Source organism: Hemiscyllium ocellatum, chromosome 12, assembly GCF_020745735.1.
Source record: "Hemiscyllium ocellatum isolate sHemOce1 chromosome 12, sHemOce1.pat.X.cur, whole genome shotgun sequence".
NCBI classification, from domain to species: domain Eukaryota; kingdom Metazoa; phylum Chordata; class Chondrichthyes; order Orectolobiformes; family Hemiscylliidae; genus Hemiscyllium; species Hemiscyllium ocellatum.
Genome location: NC_083412.1, coordinates 51,323,944 through 51,336,223, shown reverse-complemented (window position 1 = coordinate 51,336,223; position 12,280 = coordinate 51,323,944). Strand labels below are relative to the sequence as shown.

Sequence of the window (12,280 nt, the reverse complement as noted above, 5' to 3'; positions counted from 1 at the left end):
GTTGATCTACGTCATATTGCCTCCTAGATAAATAGATGATGTTCTTCCTAAAATGTGGGGCTGTATTTTTAAAACAGTTTGGAGTCAAATTTAAAGTGGTGGAACCATCAAGTTTGTGCCAGTAGCCTCTGTTAATTCACCACTAAGATCCTGACCCCAAGTTATTTTGAACCTGGCCAGTGCAGGTTGGATTGGGATATCCAGTTAGCAATAAATCAGACTAAATTGTTCCAGGGCATTGTGGTAGGTTCAGGATTGGGACACAATAGTGTTATGTATGTGTGTGTTGCCTTTTTAAGACGGTGGGTCAGGTGACCTGGAGGTAGGAGCTAGAGGAGCAGTCTAGCACCACCTGTGGGAGCTGAGAGGATACGCAATAAAGTATTCCTTGTTCAGGTTTATCCTCCATCTATGTTATGCTCTATTTCTGGTTTTAATGAACCACAAACGCAACTGTTGACAAGGACTGGATCCGGGCCACAAATTACAAACTGTGTCTAAATGCTCTTTTTTTTTAATCGGGGGGAATGATGGCCCAGGATTATGGAGATACTGTCAAGGGAAGTAATCACGAGGGAATCCGGGCTGCAGTCGATGCAAGAGAAGCGGGCTGAGAGCAGTGGTTGTGAGGGGACTCAGGCCTCAGCCAACCGCTGAAAAAGGAGTACTGACTCGGGAACTTTTTGGAGTCCTGGCAGAGAGCAGTCACGAGGGAACTCTGGATGCAATTGGCTACTAAACTCGAGTGGCAGGAAAACACAGTGGCGGGCCAGTTTGGAGTGATGCAACTTGTTTGATGAAGAGACAGAACGTTGGAAGCTATGCACAAAAGTTTTGCTGTGTATTTAAATGTGAATGAGGTGGCTGAAGACAAAATGTACCAGTTTCCTTCAGTACCTTTAGGAGCATGGCCTTCATGATTCTAATGAGTCTGGTGTAGACAGAGAAACCCGCAAAAAAGACATACCAAGAACTCTGCAAAGAGTTGGGAGTTACTTTGCATCAAAGCCACTGATAACCAGAGAACGTTTCCACTTTTACAAACATGTACAGCACAAAGGAGATTGCATCACCCAGTTTGTGGCTTCCTTAAAGAGGTTAGTGGAACACTATGAATTCGAGGGTTCCTCCAAGATGCCTTGTGGGATTGTGGTTTGTTGTGTCCAACGCAAAGCCATCCAGTAGAAGCTACTAACAAGGAGAGATCTGAATTTCAAGGCAGCTTTTGAAATTGCTGCCACAATAAAGCAGCACAGTTGAGTGATGACACCTGGGTGCATAGAGTAGCAGAAATTCAGCAGAGTGCAGTGTCAACCATGGAATGCTGCTAATGTCACAAGAGTGGCCGTAAGGAGTCAACATGTTAGACTGAAGAAGCCCAGTGCCACAAGTATAAGTTAGTGGGCCATGTTGCCTGAAATTGCTGGGTACAATCAAGTAGGAGAAGGATAAATAATTCAGAGGACAAGCGAAAGGAGAATAATTACGAGGACAAGACATAAGGTACAAATTGCCAGCCAGGGAGTAGACTGAGCATCAGCTGGGTTTGTGAGAGAAATAGAGGCCCAGAGTCAGCAGAGTTTTTGTGATGTTGGTCATATCTGGGTTCTTCCCAAATTTGAGGGTGCGACAGTGAAAATGCAATGGATACAGATGCAGCGGAGTCTCTGACACTGCCATTGAAGCCTGCCAAGATTATACTGCAGTCATACACTGGATGAATGCTGCCACCGAAGAGCTATATGCTGATAAAAGTACAGCTAAGGGACCACTGTACTAAACTGTCTCCATACATAGCAACAGGCAACTACTCAGCATTATTCTGATGCTCCTGGTTGCAGAAACTAAAGTTAAATTGGGGCATGGTTAATAGGGTGGTAGATTCAAAAACGAGTTTGCAAGAGATTTTGAACATGTATATAGATGTCTTCTGGGAAACCCTGGGGAAAATGAAAGGAGTAGAAATTAAACTTCGTTTGAAGAGGGAGGCTTGTCCCAGGAGTCTGAAGGCACATCCAGTACTGTACACCATCCAGCCTACAGTGGAGGTGGAACTGGGACAGCTTATGAACATGGAAGCATTAGAATCAGAAACTACCAGTGAATGGGCCAGTCCTATCTTAAAAACAGATTGTGCAGATCAGGCCTTGTGGTGATGTTAAGGTCACAGCCAACTCTGCCCTGTGTGTGGATCAATACCCACTTCCATGCATTGAGGACCTGCTCACTGGACTGGCCGGGGAAAGAAATTCTCAAAAATGAATCTGTTGCGGGTGGTGGTCATGAAGGAGTCCCAGCTGCCATTGACACAATAGTGACGTGAAGAAGACCATTCTGCTACAAGCAACTGCCTTTTGGCATCACATCAGCACCGGTTCTATTCCAGATAGTAATGGACCAAATTTTGAGTGGTTTGCTATGTGTCCAGTATTAAGTGGATGATATTTTGGGCCTTAAAATGGTCTTCCCCTTGTTTCTATGTCTCATTGTTATAGAAATATATTGTGACTGTACTTGAGAAATTCGCTACATTTATAACATAGGAATGGAAAAAAAGGCTGTTCAGTCCCTTGAGCCTGTTCAGTTGTTCACTTAGATTATTGCTAATGCGTAACTCATGGTCATTTCCCTGCTCTTACTCTGTACCCTTACCAAAGTCAGGCTTGAAAATTTCAATTGTCCTAGCATTCACAACCTTTTAGGGATGGTCTTCCACAGTTTCACTCTCCAATGTGTGAAGAAGTGCTTCCAGATTCCTCTTCTGAATGATCTGACTCTTCTTGTATAATACTGGCCTTTTTTCTGGATTTCCCGAACAGAGCAGACCCTATTTCATGTACCCTATCAAATCCCTTTATCAGCATATTGATTAGCCTGGATTAATGGTGCTGGAAGAGCACATCAGTTTAGGCAGCATCCAAAGTGCAGCAAAATCGATGTTTCGGGCAAAAGCCCTTCATCAGGAATAAAGGCAGTGAGCCTGAAGCATGGAGAGATAAGCTAGAGGAGGGTGGGGGTGGAGAGAAAGCAGCATAGAGCACAATGGGTGAGTGGGGGAGGGGATGAAGGTGATAGGTCATGGAGGAGAGGGTGGAGTGGATAGGTGGAAAAGGAGATCGTCAGGTAGGGCAAGTCTGGACAAGTCATGGGGATAGTGCTGAGCTGGAAGTTAGGAACTAGGATGAGGTGGGGAAGGGGAAATGAGGAAACTGTTGAAGTCCACATTGATGCCCTGGAGTTGAAGTGTTCTGAGGCGGAAGATGAGGAGTTTCCCTCCAGGCGTCTGGTGGTGAGGGAGCGGCGGTGAAGGAGGCCCAGGACCTCCATGTCCTCGGCAGAGTGGGAGAGGGAGATGAAATGTTGGGCCACGGGGCGATGTGGTTGATTGGTGCAGGTGTCCCGGAGATGTTCCCTAAAGCGCTCTGCTAGGAGGCGCCCAGTCTCCCCAATGTAGAGGAGACCGCATCAGGAGCACCGGATACAATAAATGATACTAGTGGATGTGCAGGTAAAACTTTGATGGATGTGGAAGGCTCCTTTAGGGCCTTGGATACAGGTGAGGGAGGAGGTATTGGCACAGGTTTTACAGTTCCTGCAGTGGCAGGGGAAAGTGCCAGGATGGGAGGGTGGGTTGTAGGGGGGCGTGGACCTGACCAGGTAGTCACGGAGGGAATGGCCTTTGCGGAAGGCGGAAAGGGGTCAGGAGGGAAATATATCTCTGGTGGTGGGGTCTTTTTGGAGGTGCGGAAATGTCGGCGGATTATTTGGTTTATGCGAAGGTTTGTAGGGTGGAAGGTGAGCACTAGGGGCGTTCTGTCCTTGTTACGGTTGGAGGGGTGGGGTATGAGGGCGGAGGTGCGGGATGTGGACAAGATGCGTTGGAGGGCATCTTTAACCACGTGGGAAGGGAAATTGCAGTCTTTTAACTTGAGGGAATACAAACCAGGCTTGTGTACACTGCCTTAATAGTTTAACACTTCCAGTCGTGTACGCGGTTGGTAAGACTCCATTGTACTTCTTCTAAACCCAAACTGGATGCAGAATTCTGGATGGGGTCTGAGTAAACATCTAGGCGAAAGTGAGGACTGCAGATGCTATAGATTAGAGTCAGGAGTGTGGTGCTGGAAAAGCACAGCAGGTCAGGCAGCATCCAAGGAGCAGGAAAATCGATGTTTCAGGCAAAAGCCCTGTTTGATTTGTTGATTGTGGAATCATTTAGCTTTGTCTGTCAAAAATTTGAATATTTTCAAAATAAGGGTTGGAACCCTAAAAGTTTTAGTTTAAAACTTAAGATTTGATTTCCATTTTGTTATCGTCTAATATTTGAATATGCATTGAAATACCAGCTAGAAATGTACCAACACGACTCGGCACCATTCCCCATCATTTCCTCCACTACATCAATGACTGTATCAGCATTACCTGATGCTCCCACAAAGAGGTTGAACTTCACTAACACTTTCCACCTGACCTCAAGTTCACCTGGACTATCTTGGACACCTCCCTCCACTTCCTGGACCTCTCCATCTCCATTTCCAGTGACTGACTCAATGAGGATATCTACTACAAAACCACTGACTCCCAAAGCCACCTGGGTTACACCTCCTCCCACCCTGCTTCCTGTAAAAATGCTATCCCTTATTCCCAATTCCTCCACCTCTGCCCCATCTGCTCCCAGGAAGACCAATTCGACCATAGAACATCACAGATGGCCTCCTTCTTCAAAGACCGCAATATCTCCTCCCAGTGCATCTCTTCCACTTCCCGTACCTCCCCCTTTGAACCCCACCTCTCCAATAACAACAAGGACAGAACCCCCCTGGTCTTCACCTTCCACCCCATCAACCTCAGGACACATTGCATCATCCTCTGCCATTTCCACCACCTGCAAACAGACCCCACCATCAAGGATATGTTTCACTCCCCGCCTCCACTTCTGGCACCTTCCCCTGCCACCGCAAGAAGTGCAAAGCCTGCACCCACACCTCCACCCTTACCTCTGTCCAAGGCCCCAAACGATCCTTCCATGTCTGACAGAGAATTACCTGCTTCCTGTCATCTACTGTGTCCGTTGCTACCAATGTGGTCTCCTCTATACTGAGGAGACAGGATGCCAATTTGCGGAACGTTTCAGAGAGCATCTCTGTGGGACACGCACTAAACAACTACATCGTGCTGTGGCCGAAAACTTTAATTCCCCCTCCCACTCTGCCAAGGACATGTATGTGCTGGGCTTCCTCTGTTGCCAAACCCTAATTGCCCGACGCCCGGACGAAGAACGCTTCATCTTCCGCTTTGGGACCCTCCAACTACTTGGGATCAATGTGGATTTCAGCACTCTCCTCATTTCCCTATCTCCCACCTTATCCCAGATCCAACCTTCCAACTCGGCACTGACCTCTTGAACTGTCCTATCTGTCCATCCTCCTTTCCATCCATCCGTCCCACCCTCCCCTCTGATCTATCACCTTCACCCCACCACTTCATCTATCTATTTCATCCCAGCTACCTCCCCCTCCAGCCCCACCCCCCCATCCCATTAATCTCTCAGCCCCCATGGGCCACAAATCTCATTCCTGCCGAAGGGCTTATGCTCAAACGCCGATTCCCCTGCTTCTTGGATGCTGCCTGACCGACTGTGCCTTTCTAGCACCACACACTTCAATATTAACCACTCATAAAAGCATCAGGCTTTTGGAATTTGCAGCCCTTGCCATACAGGCTTCTTGCCACTGGAGGCTGCAAGTGAGCTTTGTTCAATAAAAGTACCAGGATATTGTAGCAAGTTGGCACTTTGCAGCTGCTTACATTTTAGCAAATGTTAATGGTCTGTTCAATGGTGTTAACTAAAGATTTATGTTATACACTTGCTTGGCACAATTTCCTTTGAAATTTGTTTCACAAAAGAAAACTGCTCTAAAGATGACAACAGACATTGAATTTCAGTGAGTGGGCACAGTGCTTGCACAGGCATTTCATATTTTTAAATCAACCTGACCAGTGATGTTGTTACATACCTCTGGAGCAGTGGGACTTGAATATAGGTCTTGTGGTTCAGAAGCAAAAGAAGATATCAAAGTATCTGAATGAACAACTCTAACATAATTAAACTGGATTTTATTTTCGAGGAATTTCATTAAAGTTGTTTTTGTATGTATTGGACAAGGGAAAACCAATTTAAATCTCTTAGATTCATATTTAAACAGCTGGTTTGCAACTGTCTTTGCCTAACTGCACAACATTGCATCAAACTGTATTGAAAAGTATGGGTTCCACATGAACCCATTCCCTGAATCCTTCTAGATTTGCCCAAAGACTTTCATTTCATCAAAAGTCCTAATTCTTGCTCGCAGCTTACAGAATTTTATTCTCTATACAATCCTCACAGCATGGAAACACCATTCAGCTCAACAAGTCCACGCCAACCCTTCAAAAGCATCCCATCCAGACCCATTCCCCCCCCACTCTGTATTTCTCATGGGAAAAGCACCCAATGTACATGTCCCTGAACACTATGGGGAATTTGGTCAATCCACTTGCATATCTTTGGATTGTGGGAGGAAACAAGAACACCCAACAAATCCCATCCCCATACGGGGAGAATGTGCAAACTTCATACAGAAAGTCGGCTGTGATTGGAATCAAGTCCAGGTCCCTGGCACTGAGGCAACCGTACTAATCACTGTGCCACCACAAATGTCTTTATGTCAAGGCACCTACTCTCACCATACCTAGAGGATAGAGCTCCATTATTTATTTGAAATAAGACCATAATGAGCTGAACATTGGTGCAAAAGTTGATTTATGTAGGATCATATTAACATCAGTGTTAACAACCGCTACTGTCATTCTAGTAATGATTTGCAATAAGCTGATGGGGCTGTAGTAGACGGAATTGAATTTTGTGAACAAAACCAAGCTTTCTTTGGTCAATATTGTTAGAGCCACCAGTCTTTGTTGTATCAAATATGCTTATCCATTTCTGGATATCATGGAATGAACTGAATTGGCAGAAAGCTGGCTTTTATGGTAGTGAGAATTGCATAGTTGTTCTTAGTATAAAGTTGAAAAACTATAGAATTACATTCTTCTTTAGTGTTAATGAAGGTGTATAAGCGTACTTATACCTTTAAGAGAGTGAAGGACTTGGCAAGCACACACAGTGCTGGAGAATTTACAAAGTAACATTTGGTTCAGAACAGATAGCACTGGCTGAGTTGCTATGAGACAAAAACAAATTCAAATTCAGCCAATCAGTTTAAATTATACCCCGAAAAATACCCACATCCCAATCAAGTTTGAATTGAGTATTTTGACAATCTTAAAAGCCAGTGACACAATGGGGGTATAAGACTGAGGAAAATTGAACAGTTGAGAGGAGAACTGCCAAGCCAGCATCTGCAAGCTGCCTCGAGAATTGCTCTCTTAAAGGTGCCTTTATTGATCAGTAATCTGTCGAGCAGAATCCCCAACAAGAAGAAGACAGGAATACAGGGAAGAACCGAAAGCTGCCTGATTTTGAGATAAAAGTTTTGTTTTGTAAATCTTAATCTGGGGTTTTATTGGACTAGTATTGTAGAAGGGGAAAGTGAAAGATAGGTTACAGGAAGGAGTTGTAAATAGTTGTTAGTTAATCATTCTCTGTTATACTTTAAGAAATAAAGTTAATTTTTACTTTTAATAATTCTTGGTGTCTTGAATTTTCACAGGTTACTGCACAGGATAAATCTTTTCTGTGCTGCTGGTTTGAATTAAGCAGGAGAGTTTACCCTGTGTTGTAACATTAGGTATGGGCCTGCAGACTCTCCTATGGGGGCTTTCCCACAATAAGTTAAACTTCTCAGCACTCTGCTTGCTCTGTAGCACGCCAAAACTCTGTGCTGGTCTTGGTCTCTCTTGCTCTCACTCAACCCTCCTCTCCCCCCCCCCACCCCCGCAACCTTCCCCACCAGATACTAGAGTCCGGTCCAGACACCTTGCCACTGACTGCCATCTGGGCTTTCCAGATACCTTGCTGCAGATGGTGAGAATCCCAATCTGATACAACACCAAACCCTCAAACCACTTCCTTGCTTCGGACCTTGAAGAAGCCGCAGCAGTGTTACACCAAATATCAAAGACCCATTGCAGGCCCGCAGCTGCTGCCATTGCCGCTGCCTCCATTGCTGAGCTCCCTCCAGAAGGTAAGGTGAAAAAAAACCTCAAAAAAAAGAGTAAAAAAATGAGAGAAGAAAGAAAAGAAAAGCAATTGGAGCAGACAAGCCCCATCTCAGGAACCCTATTCTGTCACCATCTTGAAAAGAAAATTGGCTAATTGGCCATAAAGTTCTCAGTTTCCAAGATGACATTTCAGAAGAGGTTCTCTGGGCCAGAAGAACAAAACCTCAAGATTCTAACATAAATCACTAGAATTAGAAAACAAGAGAATTGTTAGCTTTTAAATTAAAACATTATCATCAAATTGAAAGCATATTTGTGCACTGATTTTGCAGCAACAAATGGGCCTCAGAGATTGATCTGGTAGACTTGACAAACTAGAGGCTTTAAAGGTCCCGCAGTTGTTGGTGCTCAGACAAGCTTCACAGTAGGCACTGATTTGTAGCTCATAACTGTAAAATCTCATCAAGATCGCAGTGTATGACTTGCAAAGCCCTGACTTAAGCCAGACCTCTGATGTTGATCTTATTTCATTCTGTTTCATTATTTAAATGAAATCTAATTTGAGCTTCACCTTCATATGTTTTCTAATGATGGTTGTATGAGGACCCTGGAGAAATGTTGCAATTCTGTCATATGGATGGTCCTTGCTGAGCATAAGTAGCATCTTGTGTATGTAGTTATTTGGATAGGACAAGAGAAACACATTACTGAGAAACACATGGAGTAGACGATCATGCAGTGGGAAATAGAATTTATGAAAAAGTCGTTCAAAATGTAACAGATAAGAATTGGGCATTTTCTGATTTGTTTATTGTATTTAATCTTGCTATGAGTAGAACAGTGTTGTAAAGAACCCATCTGTTTTAAGACAGTTCTTGAGGATACCTTCTGTTCAACCAGTTTGCCTTGAACCCAAACTCTTGGATGGGCTTTTAAACCAAGTGACAAAAGCATAATACTTCCAAGTAACTTTCATTTCATTTCAAAAGAATTTCAAAATCTTAGTGGCATGTGTATAAAATTGGATGAGAAAAGAGCACTTCTTTGTGCCATGTATGACATCTGTCTCAAAAGCTGACAATGACCCTGATATTTATTAGATTGCTATTTGGTTGTTTGGTCATGTTTATTCTTTGAAAAAGCCAGTATTACCATGGTGCAAATATGGCATAATTTTAAGATGATGTTGAATCTTAACAGCAGTCAACTGCCTCTTCACATGTTAATTATCTATATGACAAACCTTCTTTTCTAAGAATTGATGCATTCGTGAGTTTTTATTTTTTTTAAGGAAACAAGTGTAAATGTAATTTTGATTATTATGCACAAAACAAAAAAAAATTGCTGCAATTTAGAGCTAGAACTGCCTTCTTTGGACTTTATTGCATTCCATTATTCACATTTTAAAAAGAAACTTTCAATATTGTGAAAATTATTAATCCATTTGTTTTTCTCTTTCTTCACACAGGCTCACGGTTTGAGATTTTCATGGTCTCATTTGGAGGCACTGAAACAACTTTGGACAGGTGACACTGTTCCTGTGAATGATCTCAAACTGGACTCGGATAAAGCTAAAGAGAATCTTGCATTGTGTTTGTGGACAGAAAATTTAATTGAAGTGAGCTAAGTAAACTATGTTTAGAGTTAGCTCATCATTTGAGTGCCTTTTGCGGTTCTATATTACAATAAAACCATAGAACTGAAAAATGTCTGCTTTATGGCGTATTCATCTTACTACATAGATATTTAGTACTTGCAAAAAATTCTAAATGTCTTATAGGAAATAAAACTTATTATAATAGACTTATATTTTCATGTCACAAGATATTGCACATATTCAGTATTTTTTTGTCATTTTCAGTATCAGAGCAAATATGATTCTCTAGGGATACCCTCTCCATCCTCACAAACAAAATGACCTTTTATTGTAAAAATTCCTTCATATGCATTTTTTAAAAAGCTTTCTCACCCTTTTTTTAAAAAAAACATTACATATGTGGATAAATATATATGTTTTGCAACCCAGCTTTATTTCCTGGGTTTCCTTTAAGATCAATAATCTTCCAGGTACCTGCTAAGTATGGCAATTAATGAGCAGAACTAACCAAAAGATATTTGGATAGATTTTAAAAATAAACCTAAAAATCTCAAGCTATAGTGCCAAGAGCATTTTTTCATGAAAAAAGCACCATTGTAATAAACAAATTTACTGAATATTTATTTAAGACATACTACATAGATCTGATTCAGTTGGTAATGTTACACTAATACAGCCAAACTGTAGTATGTAGCTGTAAAACTGTGTGCATTGCTAACCTTTCCTTATCTTTGTTATTTATCTAGATGCTGAAATAGTAAACCTAATAATGTATCATACCTTTGGTATGTTTGGAATATGTGTATGTTTTGAAGATGATTAAATGTTTAAAGAACCTGTTTCTCAAGATTGACACACCTGAATTAAAGAAGAATTCTGAAGCACTAGAGCAAATAATATTTAAACAAAATTGACACTTTTCTCAAAACTTGTTAAAGTAAGATATCTATCCTTTATGATCTAATTCAACAATGCATTTCAAGGTGGATGACCACTAATTGAAGCTTCGATAAAACTTTTTTTTCCTCTCATTGTTAGTTCATTTATTTTTAGCTACAAACTTTGGAGCGCACAGTTTCTGCAAAAGATTGAGGATGGGGGAAGGGGGCAGAATACAGGCACTGAGGTCATCAGATTTCTTCCAACTGTGGCCAGGCAAAGCACATGCCATTAATATTGTATCTGTAGAATTATATACCTTTTATGCATTTGTTGATCTGTTATTTCTGTTTTTGTTTTAATAAAAAAATTACTATATTTATGGTCTGCTTTCCTTGGATAGTTAACATTGATTACTGCAAAGTATTTACTTATCTGTGTGAATGCATCAATATTTACAGAAAGCATGTGGATAAAAACATTTGAGAATTGCTGTTCTAATTAAAACAAGCTACTGGTAAGTTAAAGTCTGTAGCAGTACATTAGTTTTTGTATATTTTTAGTCTGTTCCCATTTGTAAGCCATCTTCGTAGATTTAGGTAGACTGTGGAAAAGGATGTTGGGGGGATCTTTTGAATATGGGTTGCCCTTGCAGTTTTTCACTGAGGGAAGAAACATTTATGATCAGTAAGTCTCAAATGATTATATTAGAAAGGAGCTGGGAATTTAGTTTGTTTCATAAGACAGATACATTTGTATAGTTCATTGTTTTCCATGTTCTTGTATTAGAAAATGTTTCAGAGTTAAATTGAATGCACAGGCAAAATACTGGTGCAGCTCATGTATGCCAAGTATCTGAGGGTATGCGTGGCTGAACTAAGTCCTTACCATTATCTGGAATGCCTAATAACTTTGTATTAGTTGTGCTTAACATTATCAGTATTTTCATAATATGTTGTATTATTTAAAATTGGCCTGCTAAGGCTTCAAGATTGACAACAATCGGGCTCCAGAGGAGAGATTTGGATAGTATCTTGAGATAGTGTGGTAAATCCTGTCCAACTGTCCCCATCAGCTATAATTTCTTTTTTTAAAAAAGGTTATTTTTCTAATCAACACATTCAGAGATGTTAATACATACCTATGGAGCAGGTGGGACTTGAACCCAGGCCTTCTGGTCAAGGGTAGTGACTGTAATATTTCAGTCTTTCTTAGACTTGTGGTATATTGGTGTCAGAGAATTTAAACCATTATGATGTTAAAATGTGTAACCGAAGTCCAATAACTATAAGCAGGTCATTTTAACTTTGATGGTGGGACATTTCCAGAAACATTCATTCAGGCGAAATCAATAGTAATAGACACAAATATGGGTTAAATGTGAAATCTAGCATGGATTTCTGAAGAGAAAATCATTTTTTACAAATAAGAATTGCTCCTAATAAATATTAATGATCTAGATTTTTGTATACAAGGCACAATTTCAAAGTCTGTAAATAGTGTGAAACTTGGATGCATTGTGAGCCATGTTGATGGTATAGAACTTCAAGAGAATATAGACAAGTAAGTGAAGTGGGGGGAGAGGTGGCAGATGAGGTTCAGTTGAGAAAATTTGGGAATGATAAGTTTTGGTATGTGGAAAGT

The 12,280-nt window shown here is 41.3% G+C and overlaps 1 protein-coding gene across 3 annotated transcripts in view; it reads left to right on the top strand.

The window, feature by feature from the left end:
* riox2 (ribosomal oxygenase 2) overlaps window positions 1-11,014 on the top strand; it is a 60,516-nt gene extending 49,502 nt beyond the window's left edge. For all 3 annotated transcript variants that reach the window (XM_060833034.1, XM_060833032.1, XM_060833033.1), the window contains one exon: window positions 9,629-11,014. In XM_060833034.1, coding sequence (XP_060689017.1) covers window positions 9,629-9,787 — 159 coding nt within the window. In that variant the 3' untranslated portion in view covers window positions 9,788-11,014. The remainder of the gene's footprint in view (window positions 1-9,628) is intronic.
* The last annotated feature ends 1,266 nt before the right edge of the window (window positions 11,015-12,280 follow it).